This window comes from Sus scrofa, chromosome 17 (assembly GCF_000003025.6).
Source record: "Sus scrofa isolate TJ Tabasco breed Duroc chromosome 17, Sscrofa11.1, whole genome shotgun sequence".
Classification (NCBI taxonomy): Eukaryota; Metazoa; Chordata; class Mammalia; order Artiodactyla; family Suidae; genus Sus; species Sus scrofa.
The window spans coordinates 3871283-3898057 of record NC_010459.5 but is presented as its reverse complement, the minus strand read 5'-3'; the positions used below and the strand labels follow the sequence as shown (position 1 = coordinate 3898057).

At 36.9% G+C, this 26775-nt stretch overlaps 1 protein-coding gene across 8 annotated transcripts in view; it reads left to right on the top strand.

Annotated features, from left to right (window-relative positions):
- MSR1 (macrophage scavenger receptor 1) overlaps positions 1–26775 on the top strand; it is a 79710-nt gene that overhangs the window by 41555 nt on the left and 11380 nt on the right. For 4 of the 8 annotated variants that reach the window (XM_005672637.3, XM_013984974.2, XM_021077262.1 and 1 more), the window contains 2 exon segments: positions 6287–6340; positions 24813–25001. In XM_005672637.3, coding sequence (XP_005672694.2) covers positions 6287–6340; positions 24813–25001 — 243 coding nt within the window. 8 annotated transcript variants of the gene reach the window in all.

The window sequence follows — 26775 nt, the reverse complement described above, 5'->3', positions numbered from 1 at the left end:
TTGCTTCTAAGTCTCAGCAATCAGTGAAAGCTGCTGCAAGCATTCATATGCATATTTTTGTGTGGATAAGTGTTTACCTAGACATGCGATTGCTGGATTGTATGGTAATGCTGTAAATAATTTTGTTAAGAAATTGCCAAATTATCTTCCAAAGTGATTGTGCTATTTTTGCACTCCTACAAGCAACAAATGAAAATTCTTTTGCTCTACCTCCTCCCTGGCATTTGGTGCTGTCAGTGTTTGGGATCTGAACAATTCTAATAGATGTGTTGAGGTATTTCTAATAGTATCAGTGTTTATGGACTGTGTCAATGGCAATTAGGCATGGAGAAAAATCAGCTAGCTACAAATAAGCAAGCTACAATCAGTCTCCACCAGCGATCTGATTACCTGAACTGAACAGTGTATTTATATACCAATCATCTCTAAAACTATCTATCTTTAATCAGGCCTTTTTGGCAACATGTGAAGAGTCTGTTAATTTGTTTGAAATTATCAAAATCATGCAGGGATTGCAGAATTTCCTAATGGGCAATTTGTGTTCAATAGATAAATACATTTACAAACTTGGAATTTGGCAGTGTTATAAAACTATTTATAGATTCCAAGATAATCAAAATAATTCTGTGAAGTAAGAAAATGTATTTTTTCTGTCAAATTTAAAGTTAAAATAGTCTATCAGTCTACTATCAATCTCAAATAGGTAATCATTTATTATTTCTGGCCAAATTCTGGTAAGATTTTGTTTGGAACTCTTTTAGCATGGTCTATTTGTAACTTCCCATTTACATTAACTTATAAGGGTTAACTTTACAAATTAGTATCACTATGAGCTATGAGTAAATGAGAGTTATTAATTTATCTTTCTAGAGAGTCTGCACAAAAAAAGGAAAAGTGGCAGAAGTTTTAGGAATGTTAAGAAGGCCTCCCTCTCTCACAACCACTTGTCAGTTATGCACAGCCTTTCCTTCAGTGTGGTCAGGGAAGAAGTCAGGAATAAACCACAGGCAAGACATGTGACTGTAGCACAACTGAACTGATTTAATGAGAAGCAACTTATCTCATTTACTGAGAACCTACATTTTCTCATACATTATGCTTGTGGTTGGGCATATAAGATAAGCTAGGTCCCAACCCTTGAGGAGTTTTCTCCCCAAAATTTCCTCATAACAACCTCTCTTCAAAAATTTAATTAAAAGCATGATTCTGTAAAATTTATGTGAAGTAGCTAACCTTAGGATGTTCATTTTGGGGGTTAATCATTTGTCAAAGTGGTTTGAACTTCATGGTGGTACATCATCATTCCATGTGTATTATTTTCTTCACCTTCCTGGGAAATATAGGAATAGCATGGTATGTATTTGTGCTTTACAGAGATAGCATAGTCCATACTTGAATTCTAGATTTGAATCCTTAGCCTCAGTGTACTCAGTTTTCTTATATGCAGCACAGAGCCAATGAAAGACCCCCATTTTTGAATTTCTGTAAAAATTAAATGAATTAATAGATATCTTCAAGGGCTTCAAACAGTTCCTGTTACAAAGCAAGCTGGATATACATGTTAGTTCTTAGCTGCAGCCTATAAAAGCTTTAGTTTTTTTTTTTTTTTTTTTTTTTTTTTTTTTTTTTTTTTTTTTTTTTTTTTTTTTTACTCTCAAGCTCAACAAATACCCATTAGTTAAAGTCCTTAAGAGAGTACTCTTTTCTTTATTCACACAATTATTGAACACAATTTTATGAGGGTTCACTGTATGCTGGAGATGAATATAGCATAGTGCTGCCCTCAAGAAGCAGAGGACGGGAAAATGCAGAAGCAATTAGCTATATTGCAAAGTGGTAAGTAATAAACATGTGTAAAGTAGGACAAAGGTAATTGAAGCTCTGGAATTAGAAAGTAGAGTGATTAATTCTATAGGGCAAAACAAGGTGTTATAAAGAAATTTGTTTTAGAGTTGACCTAAAGAAGCATATAATTTTTTAGCTTTGTGGTTCTCAAACTTTGGCAGGTATTAGAATTAACTGCAGGGCCTATTAAAAAGTCCTACTGGACTCCACCCCCAGAGTTTCTGATACAATAGGTTGGGAGTTGGGCTCCCTCGAAACTGTTCATTCTTCACAAGTTTCCAAGGGATGGTGATGATGCTGATCCAGGGACCACACTTTGAGAACCACATCTGCAGGTAAAGAAAAGTGGAGAAGGAGAAACTCTGTAAGAATAAAAACAAGAGTAGAGGTAATAAATCCCATGACAAAAGATATTCTCAGGACATGAGTTCCTTATTAAAAGACTCAAACTGGATAGAAATATAAGCAGCAGTGCCTGGTACTAGTGTTAATTAAAACAGTGAATGATTCCTTCCTCTATAAGAGTCCACAGAAAGTGATAAAATTAGAAATAAAATCTAATAGTTGTCATATTCTAGTTAATGACAGAGACTGGGCTATCTGAGTAATATCAAAGCATGAACAGATTTCAAAGCAAGAAATTTAAGAAGTAGTAGCTTCGTTTATGTTCTCCTGATTTCTCTCCTGCTCTCTTTTTCTTCCCTACTGTGCCCTCTTCCTTCCACATGTGATAGGTGTGCTTAGTACAGGGAGATGGGAGGTAAATAAGACACAGTTATTAACTAATAAGTTACACAAATATAAGAAGAGAAAGGCGTGACTTTATGTTGTCTGGATCCATAGCAGAACTATAGAGCATTTATCATCTGACAAACTTAACTGCAGAAATCTTTGAGGATTTAATTGAAATGTAACCTTACATATCTTCAAAGTTCCTGGGTATAACCTCACTAAACTAGATTTTCCAGCAATGTAAATAACATGCTTCTCTCCAGTTAGACTCTTAGAGTCCATTCAGAGTTTAATTCTAAGGATGAGTTATAGTCTTTATTAGGAGTGTCTATATCTATAGACATAACTATTCATTTAATATTTGACAGACAATTACTGAACACTTTCTCAATGCAATTCATGGAGATATTTATAGAAAATTGAATATATGGGTTCATAGCTCAGAGGAGAATCCAGAGGTAGAAAGACAAAATTGTTGCTATGCTCATATAAATGTTCACTGAAATCAATGCATGTTAATAATCATTGATTTTAATAATATTTTATGGCAACGGTGAAAAGAGAGGCACCTAGGATAAAGAAGAGATGGCACATAGGATAAAGTTTTAAGTAGTATCAGAAGTACAGGCTGAACAATAAGAGCAAAGCAGTAGATTGAGGAAGTTTCAAAAGTTGGTTAAGTAAGATAAAGTCTACAGAAAGTTGTTTGCCTCTATTACTGCAAGAATGTTGCCTTTATTGAGGGCAGTTTTAGGGGGGTGAAGTGGGATGGAAGCAGATTGAGGAATGCTCAGAGGTGTCCAGTGATGAGGGTTGTAGATGGGGTAGGTGGGGTAGAGCCAACTCTTGTGCAGTCTGTTTCCGCAGAGAGGGTGGGGGGGAAGGAGATCAGTTTTTTCATTTGATTGTTTTTTTTTTCCTTGAAAGTGAATTTTAATACTCTTTTAATGCTGATGGCAAGATAAAGTGGAGGAGTGGTTGAAGATACAGAAGAAAGAAGGGTTAAAAATATAGTGTGAGGTTAAGAAGAAGGTTGAAGGTGAAGAATTCAGGAAATACGAGGAAGCCTTAGGCAGAGGACAGAGAATGGTCACATCAGAAATTGAAGTAGCTGAGAAGAGTTTGGTTGGGCTAATTATGCCTGCATGTGAAGATGGGGAACCTAGTGCCTAGCTCATATAAGAGGCACTAAAAAATGCTTGAAAGCATAATGATGTCACTGAAAATACCTCCTCTTATACTTACTTTAATGTTAGGATGTTGGTATATTATACACCATCTACTCCTTATTTTTCAATGACTTCAAGAAATGTAAGTTCTTTTTCTATGGAAGTGTGACATCTGAGAGGAGGTGGTGAACTCCAGGTTTTGACAAAGCTTGTTTTTTGTTTTTTTTTTTTTTTTTTTTTTTTTTTTTTAGGGCCACACCCTTGGCACATGGAAGTTCCTGGGCGCTAGGGGTCAAATTAGAGCTGCAGCTGCCTGCCTACACCACAGCCACAGCAATGGGCAATCCAGGCTGCATCTATGTCGTACATCACAGCTCACAGCAATGCCGGCTCCTTAAACCACTGAGCGAGGCCAGGGATTGAACCCACATCCTCATGGATACTAGTTGGGTTCGAAACCCACTGAGCAGCAATGGGAACTCCTGGATGCATTTTTTCAGCCTACTGTGTCATTATAAAAGAGAGAGGCATTCCTGTTCTCTAGGAATGTGTTCAAGTGTGTTCAAGTGTAAAAAAAGATTTCCAAGTGTTATTTGTGAGGAAATCTCTTAATCACGCTAAAATGACATTTATTTTTATTTTTAAGAACAAAAGTCAGTAATTTATTCAGATCTCTGGCTTGAACCGTTCTATTATTAAAATATCCAGAACAAATTGTAGTATGAAAAGACTTCCAAAAATATTTTTTTGCTTATTTTCTAATTGTGAAAATAATGCTAGAATGATAAAATTCAGTGTTTATTGTATTATATTCACTGAAAACAATTAGAACTGATCAATTATACCATTTAAACACCCCCCCATTTTTGTTTACTTAGATTTTTTTTCTTAAGAAACCTAAGACTTTGATACTATATCTCATAAAACCCTACAGTCAAAAATAAATAAATAAATAAATAAAAAGATTTTGGGTACTTGGTGTTAAATTAGTGATTCTTGCCAGTTTAATATTATCTGAAATGATTGAACTGCAATTAAAAATTGAATTTAATGAGGTACAGTGTAATCATATGTGCAAAACAGTTAGACTTCATCATACTCTATAAGTTATGGTTCATATTTCATGAAATATTCACAATAAAATTTTAATTGGAAATAACTGAGTTTTTAAGTGCTAAATCTCAATTCATGTTACTCATCACACATTTTGTATTTTTTAAATCTGGTAAATTGAGGATCAAATAATCTTTTCTAAGAGAGGAATAAGGACAAGTGTTCAAAAACAAAGCACAGGTGAAGCAAAGTAAACTAGACAAAAAAATGATACCCAAGATAAAGATTAAAGCTGCAAAATAAAATTTAAAATAACTGTACCATAAAAAGTGAACTGGAATGACAAAATTCTCTCATTCACTGAGAGTAAAATCACAGAGTTGGTTCTAGCTAAGGGATGTTATAAAACTAATAACAGCTACCATCTCTTATATGCAACTCTTACAGGCAAGGCCCTTTTTTTTTTAACATTGTTGCTAATTTTCAGGCAACTCTGCAGGGAGGGTATTATTTTTTCATTTGACAAAAGAATAAACTTTAGCTCAGAATGGGTTTTGGATATTCTGGGCCATATACCTAATAAATGGAAAGGGAAAAATAATTCAAGATAGAGATTGTAAAATTCTACTTATTATTCCAAAGCCCATGTTTTTTGAACTATGCTCTCTGAGATTGTGGATGGAAAGAGAATGGATTTTGTTGGAGGAAATCAAGAACATTAATGAGATGCAATTGACACCATTGAAATCTCTTCTTGGTTCTAAGGGGTGATCCTCTGGATACACCTTTACAAGTGGAACTGTGGATAAAATAGCAACCCATCAGCAAAGAGCAGATTCTAAGAAATGCTTCTGTATGTATCTGAAGTCCTAACCCTTATTAAAATAGCATCTGTACCACACCTCTTCATATGTGAAGGGGGCTTCTAGGAGTCAAAAGTAACTACCTGCCCTACCTACCAACTCAGACACCCCTCAGACCTTTCTAACTTCCCCTGAGGACTGCGGTAATCAGGTTACTCAGCACTCCCAGAAATTTATTCAGAGCCAAATCTTTGCAAAGCCGCACACTAGAGAAATAGAAAACAAGAGACCAGTTGTAATGGGAATAGAAAAACAAGGTTTGGGATGAGATAGGGCTTCCTGGGAGAGGGAGGAAGGCACAAAGAAAGAGGAAAAAAGGAACATGAATAATCCCCAAACAAAACTGATTTAATGCCTCAGTTTTGACTACTTTAGGAAAATGCAACACTTAAATAGCCTGGTAAGTAATTAGAGGTCATGTACATAACGAAACTATCCAGAAAATGCCAAATTCATAATAGGGCTTCTAAAATGATCGCTATCATTATCATTATGATGTTTGAATATCTGTAGTTTGCGATACATTGATATTCTAGATGACCTTATGTTCTGTTTCTGTTTAAGTTGAGCCATGTGAATTGCCTTAATTTAATTAATTAATTAATTTATTTACTTATTTTTAAGGAAATCCTGGACAAAAAGGCCAGAAGGGAGAAAAAGGGAGTGGAAGCATGCTAAGTAAGTTGATAGTTTCTTGGTTTTGGGTGCACAGCTTTGTAGTAACCAAGCTTGTGATGGTGGTGGTCTGGCCTTGAAGCAAATGTTGAGAACCTCAGCATTGATCCATAGAGATTCTCTGGATGTCAGCCACATTTTTCTACAGATAAATTGTGCTAATTGGAGTAAAACAAATAGATTAAATTATACAACTCTAAATCTCATTACCCATTTGTATATAGTTTTTGTGATGAGCATAATTTTCTAAAAATTCCACACAGAAAATTGTTCCATTTTCAAGCCAATTTAAATCTGCTGCAGGAAAATCAAGCTTATGAATAGAAACAATTATAGTCTCCTTACCTGCTAACTGAAAGAGCTGAAATGTTACATGTAGGAATTTGTACACTCTAAGAATCTTGACAAGGTAATTCTCTGACAGCAGGTTTTTTTTTGTGTTTTGTTTTAATAAAAAGCAAAATGTGTATTCAATATCCTGGACCTTCAAAACTATAACAGAATAGATTTCACAACAGAGATCTCTGTGGCTAGAACGCTGACCTCATGTTCCAAGTAGAGAGTCTGTAAATTAGACCTTAAAACTAAATATTAGGTAAGATATCTTCAATATTCACAGTGCTGTATGTCAGAGGTTGTGTGTCTAGGCCGAATCTACCAGATGGAATGTACGATTATGAAAAGGAATGAAGAATCCACTCTTGACTTCTCAGAAGCCAAGGGTTTCTACCCTGTTCTCCAGTAAAAGCTACATGTGGGGTGTGTGTGTGGGGGTGTGTGTGCGTGTGTGGTGTGGGTGAGAGAGAGAATAGGCGATACACATAGCAATCATAGCCTTTACCCATCAGGGGTCTATTTTAGATATACTGCGGCAAATCCTTTAATGGACCCCCAAATCTAGTAGTTCTCAGCTGCAATTATTGTTTAAAAAATTCAATATGAGTTTCTCAGCAAAAATAATTATTTTAACTTAATACTCTGTATGGATGCCACATTCCAGCAACTTAGGGTCACCAGCATTCAGGGCAGCCTTTAAAGTGTAACCACGTGATGCTTTCCACATTTGTTTCCATATTGTATATTAACATAGTAGAAACAATAGGAAAATTTCTCCTTTGTGTCTATTTAATGTGATTACTTTTGTCTGCTGTTTACTTTTTATTCCATTTCTTCCCCTTTCTCCTTGTCACTCCATTTATTTTCATTGAGCTCCTCTCTGTCTCTTTCCTATCTGCCTTTTTTATCTCAACATTCATTTTTAGTTCTTCTTTATCTTCTTTTCTTCTCTTCCTAAGACTTTCTGAACTTCTTAACCTTGAATCTGGTCAAGCTTGGCAAATGAAGGATGCCTTTATTTTTTTAATTAATTAATTAATTAATTATTTTATTTTGGAGTCTGTCAACAAAACACCCATGGTGTCTTTTGTTACCTGAGTTTATCAAATGCTTTGAACATTTTTTTTTTCAGGTATGTTCAGAAATGTTTTCAGTTAGAGATGTTTTCATGGCTGTTTTAAGTTTATGTGCTTACTATCTTTGAGGAAATATTAAGAGAGAGATTTCTGTGTATAAATGTACATAGCCTCCAGATTCCTCTCCAGGCTCTCCCCAACCCTCCATGGAGAGTATGTAATCTCATTAATGTTTCAAAAGAACGGAAAGAATGACATATAGAAATGTCTATACAGTGTGTTCTGTTTTCTCCTTAAGTTAATATGCCAGTCATCTGCCATGTCAGTGTATATGGCTCTTCTCTCTCAATGGATACACTTTATTCTATGATATAACTCTATTGTAATTACCATAATATATCATGCAGTTCCCCAGTCATGAGCACTTGATGATTTCTGTTTGCTTTAGTGTGGTTTTTAGAAACAATCCTAGATTCAGTATTCTCATACATGATCTTGTTGGAATATTTTTTAATAGAGAGTTTGCTCAAAGTAGAATCAATAGTTCAAAGGTGACATGCATTTTTTCAATTTGATGGATTCTTGCATATGGCTCCGTAAAGGTTGTACCAATGTACTGTGTATGAACGTGCCTGATTCCCCACATCTTTGATTAATCCTGGTATATGAAAATTTATATTGAATTATTTTAGCATACATTTTTAATATTTTTCATGCATAATTTAAATATGATGAAAATAATCACTAATTTCCTCTTTTATATATGTGTCAGGACCAGCATAACTCCCTGATCGTATTAGGGCAGCCCCCTTTTAAGATCAGGTGGGTTGGGCAGGACACCCTGTGCTACCAGCTCACTAAAAGGCCCTTCACCTCCGGACAAGTCATCAGCACACCTGACTCCAAGATCCCTCTGTGGCGCCTCCCAACGACCCCGTTCCCGTGTGGTGCCGGGCTTCCTCATGGCTTCCTCTCCTGGTCCTTGGTGCTGTTCAGGCCTCATGCTCATACCTCTCCCCATCTAGTACCCCACCATCCCTTCATCCCCGAGCTGGGGTGCCACCCATATACTGATTGGCTGTGTTCCTACCCATTCTCAGAGCCAGGCTGGGAGCCTTCTGCCACCCATATAGTGATTGGCTGTGCTCCTACCCATTCTCAGAGCTAGGCTGGGAGCCTTCTGCCACCCACTCTTGCATTGCCTCCTGAACCCAGTTTAACCTATTGGGTTCCAATTGAAATTGCATGAATACTGATTACATGAGGGTTCTTTATATTCAAAAACTAGTCTCAACCAGAGATAGGGATGCCAGAAAAGAATCCATTTTTTCATTTCACATATGTTTAGTGTGTACCTCCTGGAGTTGGAGTAAACCACTGATAGGATAGCAATTGTCTCCAGGCCTTACAGAGATAATTCTCCCTGAAAGTTCTACTGGACATGTAAACAGGCACTCAGACAAGACAGCAGACTATGAGGCGGGGGGGGGGGGCGGGGGGAGGAACAGAGTTCCATAGGTGTTAAGAGGAGATCAAGATTTTTAAATTCCTTAGAGTTTTAAGACAGTAAGTTGACTTTGATTTGCTTAGTTTACCTTCTTGTCTTCTTATTCTCCAATTTATAGCATTTTCCCCCAAGTTTTATAGTAAGGTAAAGTGGAGCTGGGGCAGTTCATTTAACATTTTTCAACCAGAAAGCAAAGTTTGTTTCCTTAAATTACCTGTTTCAAGCAAGAATATTTTGGTCATAAAAAAAAATAATGCTGAAGTTTTTTTATTCTAAAAAACTCTTTTCACCCTGCTGCATTTAATATCCTTGGTAAAAGCACATGTAAATTAGAAAGTTTCTAAGTGTGTTAGTGATGTCAATGAATAAAAACTGCAAAAAAAAAAATTTCTTTTAAAAACAACTCTTTCTGCATTCTGCTTTAAGTATCCAGTATGGATCCTGGAGATATTTCACGTAGATGAAGAAAGAGCTGGATTAGGGCTCATTAGAAAGGAGAAAAAGTAAGAAAAGGCAAACCAAAAAAGGAAAGATGGGGATTCCATGTTAGTTTTGAACATCTCTCTATTAATCAGCAGACTGAATTTTTGACAACTCTCCTTTCCTTCAAGGTTTAACATAGAGTCCTGGGACTTACAACATTAGGTTTCTAGTAGCATTCTAAGTGGTGTCTCTATGTGTCTCTCCCCATCTCTTCCCTCTCCTCCGTAAAATGGGCGGTGTAATGGATACCTACCTCACAGGGTTGTGGTGAGGGTCACATAAGATATTGTGTGTATGCAGATGCTCTGAAAAATCATAAAGTGCCTTAAACCCATAAGCTATAGTTCCCACTGGTCTCTCTGGGCTGGAACTGCTTTTCCTCGCTGGTATAATGCAGACATTTAAAAATCTGTAATCAGAACAGGAGTGAGAGCAAAATGAAAATGCGAGAAGCCAAATAAATGCCATGGACAAAAAGAGAGATGTCAGAGAATCAGATAAGATCATACATTAAATAGAACAAGGCAAGTGTGACCAGATCAAAAATCAGTGAGTTTGTCTGGGCCGAGCAAAAGAGTGTAAGTTATAAATAAAAGGAGCGACTAAACAGAGTACATGCTGGAGGCCAGAAGCTGTCAACAGAGGTCAGAACAAAATGTCAGGCTAATAAAACAGGAGTTCCATGCTCTGAGGAGCAAAGCATGAGCCAAAGATGCTGCAGAGGAGAAAGCTCTAAGAAGGGTTGAAACAAATTAGAGTTGTCTTTGCTAACTTGACACCAAAGTCTCCAGGAAATGGGGGCAGGTGGGAATCAGACTGTCTTCAGTATTAGCAAACTGGCAAGGCTGACTAGCCAGCTAATATAGACATTTATAGATGAGTTAAATCTCTTGTCCATGGCTGCACTGGATGGGACCTCCTACCCCATTCTGCACCAGGGGACAGGTATCACCTGGAGACCCTTTTCTCTTCCAGCAGACCGTGTTTCACATGAGCCACAGGATGGCCCCCAGTCCCAGGGATCCTGGGAGACAGTTCCCAAGGATTCAGTTCCCAATTTATCTGGCACCCCAGACTACAAAGAGATTCTTAAGTGTATGAAATACTAACCCAAACTTTCCAAAGTAGAGAACGGCTTCTTTCTTTAGACAAAAGTAGGTGCCCCGTTCAAATGCACAAATGATACCAAATTCAATAATAAAAGAGAAAAGTCGTCACTAAGTTCTAACACATCTTAATAGTTTGCTCTCTTCTCAGCCTAACTTTGGAGTGTATGTGTTTCAGTCAAAGGGAATTCCTGCTGTAAAATTAAACACTGTGTGAGACTCTGTCCCAAACATACCGATTACTAACATGTCATTTGTTAATGTTTTCAGCTGTGTTTTTTGCCCCATGAGACTATAATCAAGATATGAGTTTAGCGTAAATGTTTTATTTGGAAACTCAGAGAATGATATGATATACCAATTTATCTTTCATTTGATTTCATTTGTCTTTCATTTGATTTCATTTGTCTTTCACTTTGACTTGCGGACTCAGCATAGTCTTAAATGAAATTCAGGTCTTTCTCAAAGCATTCAGTTGGCCCAAGTCAAGGCTTCTCCTCCAACCATGAAATAGTTATAATAATAAGCATTTAGAAAACATGTGCTCTGCACCAGGGACTTTAGTGCATTATCTCATCTGATCTTCACAAGAGCCTTGGAGGTAAATCCTATTATCCTTCCCATTTTATAGATTAGAAACTGAAGCTCACAACTAAGTGAACAGAAATGTAAAGCCTGGTGAATTGGTCCGCCAAGTCCCTGTTTGTAACTACGACTTCATTCAATACCCCCACACTAGTTTTCTATTTATTCGTACGTATATAAATACTACAAATATATTGTGTGGAGGCTCTAGAGAGAGAAAGAAGGAAGGGAGAGAAAGATTTGTAATGAGCCATTTTGTTTTCTAGAATGAGCCTAATCATTTGAGGATCTTAAGGAGACGAAAGTTCCTGGTATGAATTCTGTTAGGTTAAATTCCAATAAAGCATTCTCAATTAGTCTTTGTTTATGTTTCCTCCTTCATCTCTCACTCCAGTGATTGCCTCCAGGCTCTCCCCCAGGTATATTAACTCGGAAACAGAGTCTTCCCGGAATGCTCACCAAGCTCCCATTATCATACTGAGAGTTACTCATGTGTGCCAGGGGAAGGAGCTTCCTGTTAATATTCTATCTGTGTTTCAGTAACTGGCTCAATGTGAACATTTTTTCAGTGCAATGTGTCTGTTTTGATGTCCCTCTTTTTTTTAGTGTGTCTCTTGTTTAACTTCACACTGTCCTTTTCTCAGTAGCCCCAGCTGTGCTTCAGCAGAGCAGACTGTACCCGGGCAGAGATGGCTCCAGGTAACTCAGACGAATGCTGCTCTTTCTTGACAATTATGTGGTTTTTCAAGCTTAATATGATTCTACACATGGTTGCTAAAAACACATAGTGTTCCATTAACATAATCAATGTGTTCCTTAATAGTGTATATAACTAATATGTCTTGGAAATGGAAATAGAGATTTAAATCAGGAATGAATCCAGCAGTTAGCACTCACACATCCTGTTTAGGACCTATCCCAGATGACTCAGAATCTGACTCTCACCAGAGCTAACGAGAGGGAACAAAAAGAAAAAAAAAATCAATAAAGTTCCAGCCAGGTCTCCTGCATCCTCAAAATTTGAAACGCATCCAGTTATGTGGTGGAATTCAGATGGAATAGAGACCAGGCACACCACTTCCCATTTCTGCACAACCTGACTCAGTGCTTTCCCACCTCCTTCAGAGAACTGGCCCCTGGCTTCTTGCTTTGCAGTAAATTTAGTCTTACACTACTAACACAAGGCTGTTGATTTTGTTGCAATTAAAGCACACCTTCCAAGTATATAGTTTCTCAGCCTATTACTTGCCCCCTCCACCTGGCTTATTTGGCAGTGCACTGCCCTGCGATGTCAATCTCAAGGCCAGAGTCCCCAGAATAGCAGTTACTTGCTTGCACCTGAAAGTATCCTGGAAATCTCTCCCCATGTAGCCTAACCTACAGATCTGGCCCCTTTCCTGGAGTATTACAGTTACTCTCCTCCCCTGCTTCCCCTGAATTCTTACTCATATCCTGCTTAATCCACTGCAAAGTAAAGTACCCAAATCCCAGCAGCCTTTCAGATGCTCATTACAGGGAACTAGTTAAAAGAATCCTAAAGTGATTTTGTTTAGCAAAATGACAAACAGCCTTGTTCTTGATGATGTTTTGCATAATTACAAATTTTTGTTTCTTAGAAATGCTGAAAGACAGGTAAATTCTTTTAACTGAATATCCATATTCAGTTTCTAGGCACAGTACTTTTACAAAAACTCTACATGGCTTATAGCATAGTTCATTCGTTTCCTATGAAATTATTATCTGTTCTGTTCCAAAACATCTTCTGCCCAAATCTCTACTGTTATATTCACATTGAGCCCTGTTACCTACTAGAAATGCTATTTCTAAATGAAAATAACATGCAAAAGAACTCATTAATCACAGAAAGTAGCCAAATGAATAATTATTATTCCTGTTCTGAGATGTCTTGTAGGTCTTTAATACTTTTGTCATTTTTTAATAAGAATCTTCTAAGCCTTTAAAGTAGGTATTCCTGTGACAAAGTGATTATTTGGGGAAAAGAGGGGTTTTTAATGTGTTCAGATCACAACATAGCAGATCTGGCTGCTTAATTTTCTTTTATAGAGTCAGCTCATATTTTCAAGTTTATACCCACTTAGATACTTTATTTCTCATTTTTTATTTGCAAATAATCAAAAACATAAAACATAAATATATATTAAAAAAAGGGAGAAGTATATTAGTCTCCTGGGGCTGCCCAAACAGAACACGTAGACTGAGTGGCTGAACCAGCAGAAATCTATTTATCTTCTTTTCTTTTTTTTTTCTTTTTCTTTTTGGCCTTTTAGGGCCACAGGTGCAGCATATGGAAGTTCCCAGGGTAAGGGTCCAATCAGAGCTGCATCTGCTGGCCTAACCACAGCCACAGCAAAGCAGTACCCATGCCTCAGCTGTGACTTACAGCACAGCTCACAGCAACAATCCTTAACCCACTGAGCAAGGCCAGTGCTCGAACCCGCATCCTCATGGATACTAGTCAGGTTCGTTTTCACTAAGCCACAACAGAAACTCCAGAAATCTATTCCTTACAGTTCTGGGGCTGGAAGTCTAAGGTCAAGGTTCATTCAAGACACCAGTCCTATAGGATTAGGACCCCACATTCATGACCTCATTTAATCTTAATAACTCCGTAGAGGCCCTGTCTCCAATTCAGACCATAGCAGGAAGATTCCAAGCTTTGATCTCAGCGTCTTATCTGAGTCTTTGCAGATTCAAAGCATGGCTGGAACTTTCAAAACAAGGAAGATCCTGCCTCCACTTTTTTTTTTTTTTTTTTGCTTGTGTTCCTGCCGATCCTCTGTGGATATAAAGCCTTTAGTCCCTCAACCTAAGAACGCACATGTTGAGATATACCATATTTTATAGATTTATTTTTCTCTATTACCCAAACAAAATAAACAATCCCATGTTTTTTTCTTTCTTTTCTTTTCTTTTTATGGCTAGACCCACGGCATATAGAGGTTCCCAGGCTAGGGTTGAATCAGAGCTACAGCCGCTGGCCTACACCACAGCCACGGCAACACCAGATCCAAGCTGTGTCTGTGGCCTACACCACAGCTCATGGCAACACTGGATCCTTAACCCACTGAGCGAAGCCAGGGATTAAACCCGAAACATCATAGTTCCTATGCAGATATGTTTCCCCTCACCGCGACGGGAACTCCCATGTTTTTTTCTTGAATCTAAGAGTATCTACTTGGATGACACTAAAGTAGTCAAGATTTAAGCTAAGTAAGCCGTGTTTTCTGGAAGCGGGAAATGGCTTCTTGGTTGGATTTTTGAGGCATCAAGGGATCTCTCTTACAACTTTTGGGCACAGCTCTTAGACACAAACGATGACCTCTCCTGTCAAAGGCAGAAATGATGAGGAGCATACATTCCAGTGTCTTCTATCCATTCCAGTAAGTCAATCTGATAACAATTCACAGAGTCCTGAACAGTTATGAGCACAAACAAAACACAGCACACAGCATGCAATGCCAAGGAGAAGGTATATTGTCTTTCAGTTTACCTTCCAATCCAATTCAAGGTGCAAACACTCAGTTATTTTCAAAAATTATTTTTTCTTCATGAAAAGTCAGAGACTCTGGACTAAGTTGTCAGTCCTGTCAATACCTGGACAGATTAAACTTCAATGGGTCAAATTTGGGACATTTTTTTCCCCTAAGAACCACAGCTCAAATCCTCCATAGTCTATGATTTCGCAGGTTCCCAGAATAACTTTAAGAATAAAATATATATAATGGTTCTACCACTACCATATATGTAGTACTTTACAGCTTAAAATACATTTTTCCCGTATTGTCATATTTGTTAATCCTGGGATATCGGTGTTATCATGTTTATTTTATACATGGGAAGATGAAGGCTCAAAGAGGCTAGATCACTTGTCAATGTCTCAACAGCTTATAAAGAGGGACACGGGGCTCCTAGGAGTTCTGGGCAGAGGCCTACATTTTCAGTAATCACAAAGAATGACAATATAATTTATGCTATTTCATGATGTGAGTTTTCTAAATTAGCTCTGATCAGTATCTTAGCAAGTGACTTGATTATTTTTACGCCCTACAGTTTTAAATGATGAGCAAAATTTTAAATACCTTATACATAGGTAAATAAAATTCCCCTTTGTACCTTAGTAAAAACTTCCTCCTGAGTAACTCTAGAAACTAAGACTCCCTTAGAAGTGAAATATTAAATAATTACAAGATTGCTCTAGAGAGTTCCCAATGTGGCTCAGCAGTAATGAACCTGACTAATATCCATGAGGGTTAGATCCCTGGCCCTGCTCAGTGGTTTAAGGACCTGGCATTACCATGAGCTGTGGTGTAGGTCACAGAAACGGTTTGGATCTGGTGATGCTGTGATGTAGGCCAGTGGCTGTAGCTCCAATTCGACTCCTAGCCTGGGAACTTCCATATGCCATGGGTGTAGCACTAAAAAAAAAAAAATTGCTCTAAATTGAAACAAACATCTCAATATAAGAATATATGAATACTGTCCCTTGAAGAAAACAGTGGATGCTCTGACAGCCATGCTTGGCTTTTCTTGTCTCACTCCATTTTGCAGTTTTGTTCTTTCTTCACATAAATTACTTCTGACCATCACATCCCTGTGGGGCAAGTGTCCAATTTTTAAGTTCCAAGTTCTTCTTTCATCTTAATATTTAGTAAAATTAAAGTCCTATCTGAAGATTTCATCTATAAACTGACAAAATAAATGTCAGAAATATGTTTGAACTTTCATACATTGAAGTAACTATTCTTACTCATAAGTTAGATTTACTTAACATCATCTGAGTTTAGTACAGTTTATTTTGGCCCAAAGAATCTCAATTTTAATATGTTTAGTTTTTCAGCTGCTGGAACTATGGTGTTGTATAAAATCATAGCTGACTTTGCTAAATTACTAATTTCCAGTTTAACCAAGTGTCTGCTACCCAGCTAATTCTGCAGTCCTCAAATCTTGGGGATTCTTTAATATTTAAATAAAATTGTTTTAACACCAATCTCACGTTCTAAGGCATTCCAGTGCCTCCTGTCTAAAGTAGTTTGATAAAAATATGAAAAAATTATATTCCTCTATATTTCCTTGTTCAAATCCCTGCCACCACTGTGATATTGGGTTTAATAGGGTTTCTAGAAATTCGTGTTCACCTGAAACCTCAGAGCATGACCTATTTGAAAGGAGAGTCTTGGGAGTTCCCATTGTGACATGATGGAAAAGATCCGACTGGTATCCATGAGGATGAGGGTTCAATCCCTGGCCTCGCTGGGTGGGTCGGGGATCTGGCATTGCTGTGAGCTGTGGTGTAGGTCGAAGACGTGGCTTGGATTCTGTGTTGCTGTGGTGTAGGTTGGCAGCTGCAGCTCCGATTCAACCCCTAGCCTTCTGGGAACTCCCATATGCTGCAAGTGTGGCCCTAAAAAGAAAAAGAAAAAAAAAAAAAAAGAAAAAGAAAAAGAGAAAGTAGTTTTGCAGGTGTAGTTAGACCAAGATGAGGTCGTATTGGATTCCACTGGACCCTAAATCCAATGCTTGGCATCTTTATAAGAAGAGGATGCCATACAGACCAGTGAAGACCGTGTGGAGACAGAGGCAGGGGTTCGAGTGAAACAGTTACACGCTAAAGAATGCTAAGACCAGTAAGGATTTCTCCCCAGAGCCTTCAAAGCAGCAGCCCTGCCAACATCTTGATTTCAGACCACTGATTTCCAGAACTGTAAGAATACATTTCTGTTTTCAGCTGCCTATTTGGGGAGCATTTATTGTAATAGCCATAGGAGACTAGCATATCCTGGGGTCTTTGGCCTCTACTCTCCACCCACGCCACTCATTCATTATGAGCATTTTATCTCTCCTGTCATTCGAGTAAGTTCCCTAGTTCCACCTAGGGAGCTAAGAGGATTTTACTGAAGACTCAGGTGTAACAGAAAAATTTAAGCTTAAGAGTCTACAACCTCAGTGTGGACCTTAGATGTCACTGTTTTGTAATTCCCAACTAGGTAAGACACCCCAGTTTTCTTCACTGGCCATTCTTTTAATCTCTCCCCTGCCATCTAAGTACTTTGCACACTCCCTTTGCACTGGAATCTTTCCTGTTTAGTTTCTCCTCTTTACCCTGTCTCAGAATTTCCAAAATACTTGTGTCCTCTGACTTGTAGAGAAAGATTTGAAATCTCTCACATTACTTTCCCAATCTCTCCAAACATCTGACATCCAGGTTGTTCTGTCATAGCCAAATCCCTCATTAAGCTAATTGTCTTAGCTTAAATAATAAGTCAGTTTCCTTTCTGGAGCAATTTTGCCATCTTGCAAAGACTTCCAGGTCAATTGCAACAAGACTTTTTTAAAAAATTTTCTTTGTCATATTTGGAACTCAAATATAACATCTGAGTTTCCATTGAGTAATAAATTTAATCCCAAATCCTAATTCCAATGAATGATACAAAAAGAGAGAAAACATGACAATGACATAAACAATATACTAATAATTGCATTAACTGCCCTTTTCAAACATCATTTTAACTTTAGTGCTTTACTTCCACTCAAGTAGCAGTAATGGAGACATGCAAAGACACTCCAGAGCTCACATTCTTCCTGACTTCTCTTTTCAGGTTAGAATTTTGTCTAAGTGAGTTTAGTAGATTCATAATGTCATTTAACTTTTGTGGAAAAACTTGCTTATGAAGCACTTTTATAATTTGTTTAGAGCTCATGTATGTCTCCAGCAACATTCCTATAAATATTTTAAAAGTGTATTTCAAATACAAAAAAAAAAAATAAGGAAGAACATTTACAGCAAATAGCTAATAAAGAGTCATGCACACACTTGGAGTTTAGAGATGCTGTCATTTTATCCTCACTACATGTATAGTTTTTTAAGAAATACATCAACTAATACAATGAAGCCCCATTTATCTCTGCCTCCCTTGCTTTTCCAGGACAAACTTTTACCAGGGAGTTTATATGTTTCTTACCATTTTTATTTTTATATGTTTTCTACATATGTGTATATGTGTATATAATAGATGGTACTGTTTTTTTGTGTTATTTTATATAAACAGCATTATACAATATCTCTCACTCTGAGTTTGTCCTTTCCCTCAGTTTTATGAATTTCAGCTTTACTTGAGTCATGGACCCTTTCAAACAGTAAAGACATTAGTGCATATATAGCTACTACTTATTTTAATTAAATTAATCTTAGTTTAAAAAATAGTATAATTACAGAATATAAGAAAAATATTATGTATTCAATTTCTGTCCCATATACAAAATTATTGTCAATATACTTGGATACTTTCTTCCAGTGTTTTTATATATCAAATTTAGGGATATTTTAAAATGAAATAGTAATGTTAATATAGTCACTTAATTTTATATTATCGTATTTTTCCATTTTCTACAAGATTCTTTTGTTATGTTTAATGCCTCTAAAGCTATCCATCTAATATATGTACTATAATTAATTTAGCTATTCCTCTACTCTGAGATATTTAATATATTTGCTTTATTTCTTTCTTTAAAAATAAGCTTCAGTAAAGAAAACAATAGTAATCACTGAACTTTCACTATATTTGAAGTTATTTTCTCAGATTAATTAGAAAGCTTTCTGTAAATTATCTGCTCTATTGTTTTTGTTTGATATCTTATGGCCATAGAAATATAAATGAGCTATTTGTGTAATACATATTTTATATGTGATTTTTATTTTCCATAGAGACTTTAAAAAATATATAGAAATTATCAGTACTCTACTCTTCCTCCAAACCTACGAAATAAGAATAGTAAGATTGCTTTAGAAAGTTAAACTGCAGTGAATCAGAGCAGAGATGTAAGATCACCTAACCTGCTAGAATATATTAACATATATAAAGAAAAATGGGTTAACCAAAGAGCATGGGCCAGTCCCAGAGGCAAAAATCTCACTGCTGTGACTCATTGTAAATTAATAAATTAATTAAATGAATAAATCACTGATTGGGACTTGACTTCTTGTGTGCAGATTGCCCACAGAGAGAAAATGGCCTCGTCAAGTAGTTAAAAATATTCCAGTTTTTTGAGGCAATTACATTTCTGGTTTTAAATTGAATTAACATTTAGTCTCAAGAGTCTGTTTAACATTAGTCTGCCACTAAGATAAATTTTTTAAACCTATACAATCAGATTTTGGAATGGGTGAGGCATCTGATCAGTCCTCCTACCAGACCATTCCACCTTGGGGGGCTCTTAGTGGACAACTAGGCTGTTTTTCCCCAGGACTCGTGTTTATCTCAGTTAAATAATTCTTTCCTTTGCAATTTTCTTTACTGCTATAGAAATGCAGTAAATTGTATTCTCTCTAGAGACAGGTGAAATGTTAAATTTTATTTCTTTCAGTGTTTGATATTTTAAGCATTTGCCAATTTAATCCACTCAAGTAATGCAGTTCACTTATCATGCAGAGCTCCAAATTCATTCATTCATTTATTCATTCATTCATACTATAACTCTTCAAGTGACTACTAAGTGAAAACCTTCATTCAGTAAGGTGCTAAAAAGATTTAAGGATCTTAGTCTAAGGGAGAAAATAATCACATTTGCTGTGCTTTGTGGGTCAGTGGTGCTATGCAATCTTGAGAAGGGAAATGGATCCAAACCCCTGGCTGAGAATGAAGAAAATGGGAGATGTAGGGGGTGAGAGGTGCTATGGGGGAATTAAGGGAGCCTTCCAGACAGGGACCAAAGCCCCAGAAATAAAGGAGAGCGAGGTTTATTTGGGAAATGTAATTATACAACTGAAGTGTAGAAAGCAAAGAGAGGGGTGGAGAAATTTTCAAAGGGTTAAACTGGAGAAGTAAATGAAATTAATCCCAACATTATTCTAGGGAAGGACTTTCCCTACTAAAATCCTCTGTCCTACTAGTCTTGCATTTTCAATTATACCAGTGGCTGGCAAGCTTTTTCTGTGAATATTTTTGTTTTGCATGCCCCACATCCATCACACTATTCAACGCTGCTGTGTAGCCTAAAAGCAGCCCTACACAATATATATGCGAACAGATGTGGCTACATTCCACTAAAACTTTATTTACAAAATAGACAACAGGCTTGGATTGCCTTATGGGCCATTGTTGGGTCACTGCTACTTTCCAAAAGTCTCTTGGAAAATTTATCATATTTGAAAATAACTAAGGTCAAATACACTTACCATAGGTTAGGTTTCATCTATCTGCAAAAGTTCATCCTAGCTGGTTAAGAACTCTTCTTTGGAAAGGATAAGGATTAAATAGGGGAAGTAGTAAAAAAAAGTAATTAATAAGGTGATTAATATCAAGATAATATATTCATTCTAATGCTTTCACCATACAATGTAAACCTGTAAGTTTCCAAAACTTTTAAAATTTTACATTTATACTTAAGAATGAACTATTTTTCTAACTTTCATAATACCTGAAAATTACTTGAATCTTGAGGACCAGGTACATGCTTTATTCAAATAATTCCTGGAACTGAGGAAAATGCCTGGCACTGAAAAGTTGTGTTTAAATAAGTTTAACTAAGAGCAAACATCATTTTCTTGATTTAACAGTTTGAAAATTTGGTCCTAGAGAGGTTGAATGTTTTAATAAGTTCATACAGTGTCAGAGATAGAATTAAAATCCAGATTATCTAACAACTGGATTTTTAATTTCAGTTATGTCCTACAGTCAAGGATATGAAAAAGAACTAAATAGAGTGTAATCAATACCCATCAATACATCAAGATTATTAAAATGTCTTCTATGAACTGGGCTCCCTGTCTTTGCTCAAAACTCACCTTAAAGGAGGAAACAGCTTTCTCCTCCCCCACCCCCTTTCTCCACAAATGCCATTTGACACAACTGACCCTGTCTTTGACCCAAGCTGTTTAGTCCATAGATGGGCATCTGGCCCAAAATAGGCCATAGGAGGACTTCTCTGGCTATTTTAAAACTGTCACTGAGAAAGAGACTGTTAAATATAAGTTCAAGAGTTGTCAACTTACATGCCCTATCTTATCACGAACAAAGGTATTCAGCTTGCAATCAAAGGAAAGAATGAAGCAACTTAACAGAGAGACTCTGGGATAAAAGTTGGAGTCCTGAGGTGGTTCAAGTCTTGGTTCAGCTGTTCCAGATCAATACAATCTTATCCACAGTTTCCATAGGCAACACTGTGGTCATTTCCATTTTGATTTGTATTTCTCTTTTTAAGCCAATTACAAAGTAATAACTAATACAGAGTCATTCAGTGGGCACATAGACAATGTCAGATTATCTTTGTTTATCTGATGTGAATCTGGAAAAACCTACATTAATAAAGTTAAGAGGATAATTAAGACAGTGACCCAGAAGAAAATACATAATAATGAAATCTTTAAGTACAAGGCAAAAATTTCCTAATGGAAACAACAATCTGTCTGACTAATTAGCTTGACGCCAAAGAAACCATACGCATTAATTATATCCACATAGTGATGAGTTGGCTAAATTCAGGGAAAATTCTGATCTGCTGTTTTATAGAGAACATGTTATGGTTGAGCCTGTTCAAAGTGATAAAATGAACTTTTCTCCATCACCAAAACAGAGTAGTTGAATGTGTGATGCTGATACTTGAATGAATCTATTGACTGCTTCTTTTCACTCTATCAGTTCAGAGATGGTCAGGATCAGCAAAGTGTGGTCAGCTATCAGTAGCTGATTTATAACTGAAAATATTTAGGTGAGAGATAAGCATAGGCATGCTCAAACATATCTGGCTCTAAAGCATTCAAATAGGGGGACTCATTCCCCTTCAAAATCCCAGAAGCCTAGGGTTTTGGAAGACATCGGCAAACCCTTCTTTTTGGAAGAAATGAGGGCAAAGGCATATATAAAACATCAGCAGCTATTTCAAATACTATATGCAATGTGATTTAGGTTACTGGTTTGCAAAGTGTGGCTCCTGGATTAACAGCATCAGCATCACCTGGGAACTTATAAGAGTACAAAGTCTTAGGTCTCACTCAGGACCTAGTCAGAAACTCTAGGCATGAGACCAGCAACCTGTGATGCTCCTCCCTCTGTTGATGTGTCAAAGCCCTGAAGGCCATGTGATGGTATCTGGAGGTGGGCTCTTCGGGAGGTAATTAGGATTAGATGAGGTCACGAGGGTAGGGTCCTTGCAATGAATTAGTACCCTAACAAGAGAGACCAGAGAGCTTGTTCTCTACCTCTTTTTTTTTTTTTTTTTTTCCATGAACACATGCTGAGGAAAGGCTACAGGAGCCCACAGTCAGAAAGAAGGCAGCTATTCACAAGCCAAGAAGTTGGTCACGCCAAATCCTGCATCTCTCAGCACCTTGATCTTGGACTTTCCAGCTCTTGGAACTGTGGAGAAATAAACGTTGTTAAATGCAGTCTATGGAATTTTTTTTTTTTTTTTTTAATAGCAGCCCTGGCTGCCTAAGACACATACTTGAAGTTTGAGAGCCTCTGTTTCGGGACAAGCCAGGCTCTTTAATAGAATTTTTTGATGGGTAAGAGGTAAAGAATACACAGTGAGAACACTCTTGTACACTTGCTTGGGCAATAAGACAGTCAAGCTCATAGAACCACATGTTTGAATGTGATGTCTGTTTTGTCATTGCATCATGATAAATTTGCTTGGATGTTTTTTATGTCTATGAAAATAAACATTTGGGAGTGGCCCTAATTTCTATTACATGGCTTTACTACTTTACAATTTATGCAGTCCATTCCTGGATTTTTTATTTCCTATTTTCTTAGGCTTTTACAGTGGATGATTAGGTCACGCGGGTATTTTACGGAGTAACTAGAGGTTTGCATACTGAAATAGTGAATTATTTTCCTTTTTAAAAAGGTTTGTAACTCATGTTTATTAAGTGACAAATGGGTTATGCACTTGGCATTGTTACATTAATTCGGTATTTAACATTGAATTATATTTTAAAAGAATCAAGAAAATAATTATAATTGTAATATATATGTTAACACATGTTTGTGTTTTTATGTTTCTGAGCGGTTCAATCAAGTTTGTAGGAATGGTTTATTTATTTATTTATTTTACGTGTTGGAGTATTTTCCCAACAAAATTTACTCCAATTAGGAAAAAAAAAAGTTACTGAATATCTCTTCAGTTAACTGAGCTCTGAAAACCCATACTCTAAATCTCCATTTTCACATTACAGTAATATTTCTGTTGTAACAATTCATCTTTCTTTTTTATAATATGGCATTCTTCAAATTTACATTTGAAAGATGTAATTAATTAGAACTGTGTTTATCACTGAGCTTTATTATTATTAGAAAACATGGTTATATTTATTTAGCACTAAGTAAAATTTTAAAAATATTTTCTGTCTCTGCCTTTTTCGATTCTTCAGCCAAATGATTTTTAAACAAATACTTACTAAACTAGTACAAGTTGTTTAAAGAAATTATCTAGCTCCAAGTGAAAATTTTTGTACTGATACTAGTTACAGTGACACACTACATCTGTCCTTAAGTTCAAAATGCATGTTGGTTTTAAAAACGGAAAGGGCCATTTCATTTGAAATAAATCACTGCATGTGATCAAGTTTTTATCAAAGTTTACCGTAATATATGGCCATTTTGATTACTTAGACATTGTAGAGCAAAATTACTTTTACCTTTGAAAACACAGTGTGTTTCTTCCCAAAGTGTACTGCTTTAGTGATTGCTCAAAATACACAAAAATTGTGTTACTTCTATCTCCTTATCCCTTTTCAAAACAAGTAAGATACTTTGGAACAAAATCCAGAGGCCTTATGACAAGGACTATTCTTGCTGTTTCTAAATTAATGTTGTCACTATAGTTATCTCGTTATTCTTGCTAAAGGACAGAATACTTGGTCATATACTTTTGTGTTTATACTATTATAAAATATCTTCTCCACCTCCTATATCATTGAAAGTCACTGGAAGTGTTCCAATTTATGGGTTAATGTGTCAAGAAAACAATCGTTTTGTTATATTTTTTAAAATAGTATGAAAAATCTAACAAACTTGTAGCCATTAAAATGTAAAGTCACTGGAACATAGTCCTTGGTGTATTCTGATGTAACTATATAACTGTTAAAGCAAACTGCATAGATTTTGCTCTTCAGATTTGAGCGATGCAATATTTGCAATTGAACTCTTTACCAAAAGGTGGTGCTAGAAAGTGTAATATTTATTCCAATAATTGAACTTATTGGAAATGCGCTAAAAAGCTTTTAAACAAAAGCATTATAAAGATACACACACATATGTATGTGGACGTGTGTGTAGTCAGTATATATATTTTATATGTATAAAATTATATATATAATATATATGAATGCATATAATATTAACCCTCATATATTTCTATTACAGAACCATCTAAAACAGTTCGTCTGGTTGGTGGTAGTGGCCCTCACGAAGGCAGAGTGGAAATTTTCCATGATGGCCAGTGGGGTACAGTTTGTGATGACCGCTGGGAATTGCGTGGTGGACTGGTCATCTGCAGGAGTTTGGGATACCAGGGTGTTAAAAATGTGCATAAACAAGCTTACTTTGGAGCAGGTAATTTTTTTTAATGAAATGTAGGCATTCTACAATATATACAATAAAGTAGAGACAAGAACATATAGAATAAGAAATAGGATATTTTTTAAAGGCCTTTCCTAGAAAGTAGAAATGAAAAGCAAGAAATTTTTTTTTAAAGGGATTTTTTTTTTTCCAAAGTTGCTCTTGGAGTTCCCTGGTGACTCAGTGGGTTAAGAATCTGGTATTTGGGAGTTCCCGTCGTGGCTCAATGGTTAGCGAATCCGACAAGGAACCATAAGGTTGCAGGTTTGATCCCTGGCCTTGCTCAGTGGGTTAACGATCCGGCGTTGCCGTGAGCTGTGGTGTAGGTTGCAGACGTGGCTCGGATCCCACGTTGCTGTGGTTGTGGTGTAGGCTGGTGGCTACAGCTCCGGTTAGAGCCCTAGCCTGGGAACCTCCATATGCCGCGGAGCGGCCCAAGAAATCACAAAAAGACCAAAAAAAAAAAAAAAAAAAAATCTGATATTTGATCCCTGGCCTGGGAACTTCTGCATGCTGTGGGTGAGGCAAAAAACAAAACAAAACAAAACAACAACAGCAAACAAAAAACATTGCTCTCAGCCAACTCCTAATGTCCAAATTTAATTTATACTCAGTCAGAATATAACTGAGGAAAATATAGAAAGTGACTGGAAAAGCTAGAACAATAGAAATAGGGATGGTGAATTATAGACGAGGCATGACTTGTTGGCATATCTGGGTCTTGTGGGCGTCTGGGCAGGTTCATATATGCCCTCATTCTCTCTTCTGTGGAACTGGAGAGATGGATGCCACCTTCTGTATTTATCTCCTAGTCACATCACACAGGATTGAGATATAGTATTCCTCTGTGACAGAGCACCCATTTTCTGAATGTACAGTGAAAAACCATGAAAGAGAAAGAAGCAATCATATGTTGTGCTTTTTATGCCTACTAATTATGACGACTTCTCCTTTAAAGAATGTGATGGGGGAGTTCCCGTCGTGGCGCAGTGGTTAACGAATCCGACTAGGAACCATGAGGTTGCGGGTTCGGTCCCTGCACTTGCTCAGTGGGTTAACGATCCGGCGTTGCCGTGAGCTGTGGTGTAGGTTGTAGACGCGGCTCGGATCCCGCGTTGCTGTGGCTCTGGCGTAGGCGGTGGCTACAGCTCCGATTCAACCCCTAGCCTGGGTACCTCCATATGCCGCAGGAGCGGCCCAAGAAATAGCAAGAAGACCAAAAAAAATAAAAAAATAAAAAAGAATGTGATGGGAAATAAAGGAAGAGAGCAATTCCCCCCTATTTTCCCTCAGTTGAATAATTCCTCTGCTACATGTATATTTGTGTATTTTCATCTGGATGACTCAGAATTCTGTTCTATGAATGTATAGCTTTTTTTTTTTTTTTTTTTTTTTTAAGTGCCTCCCCTATGGCATATGGGAGTTCCCAGGCTAGGGGTCAAATTGGAGCTGCAGCTGCCAGACTACACCGCAGCCACAGCAACGACAGATCCAATCCACATCTGTGACTTAAACCACAGCTCTCAGCAATGCTGGATCCTTAACCCACTGAGCAGGGCCAGGGATCCCGCATCCTCATGGATGCTAGTAGGGTTCTTAACCTGCTGAGCCACAATGGGCACTCCTATGAATGTACATCTTTTAAGAGCTAGGAAAAAATTTGTAGGGGACAAAATATTTGAGTGTTTACTCATGATGTTTTTACTGCCTCATTTTTTTTAAGTCTGCAACCTAAAATAGTTTTTATGTATAATTAAATATATATGAG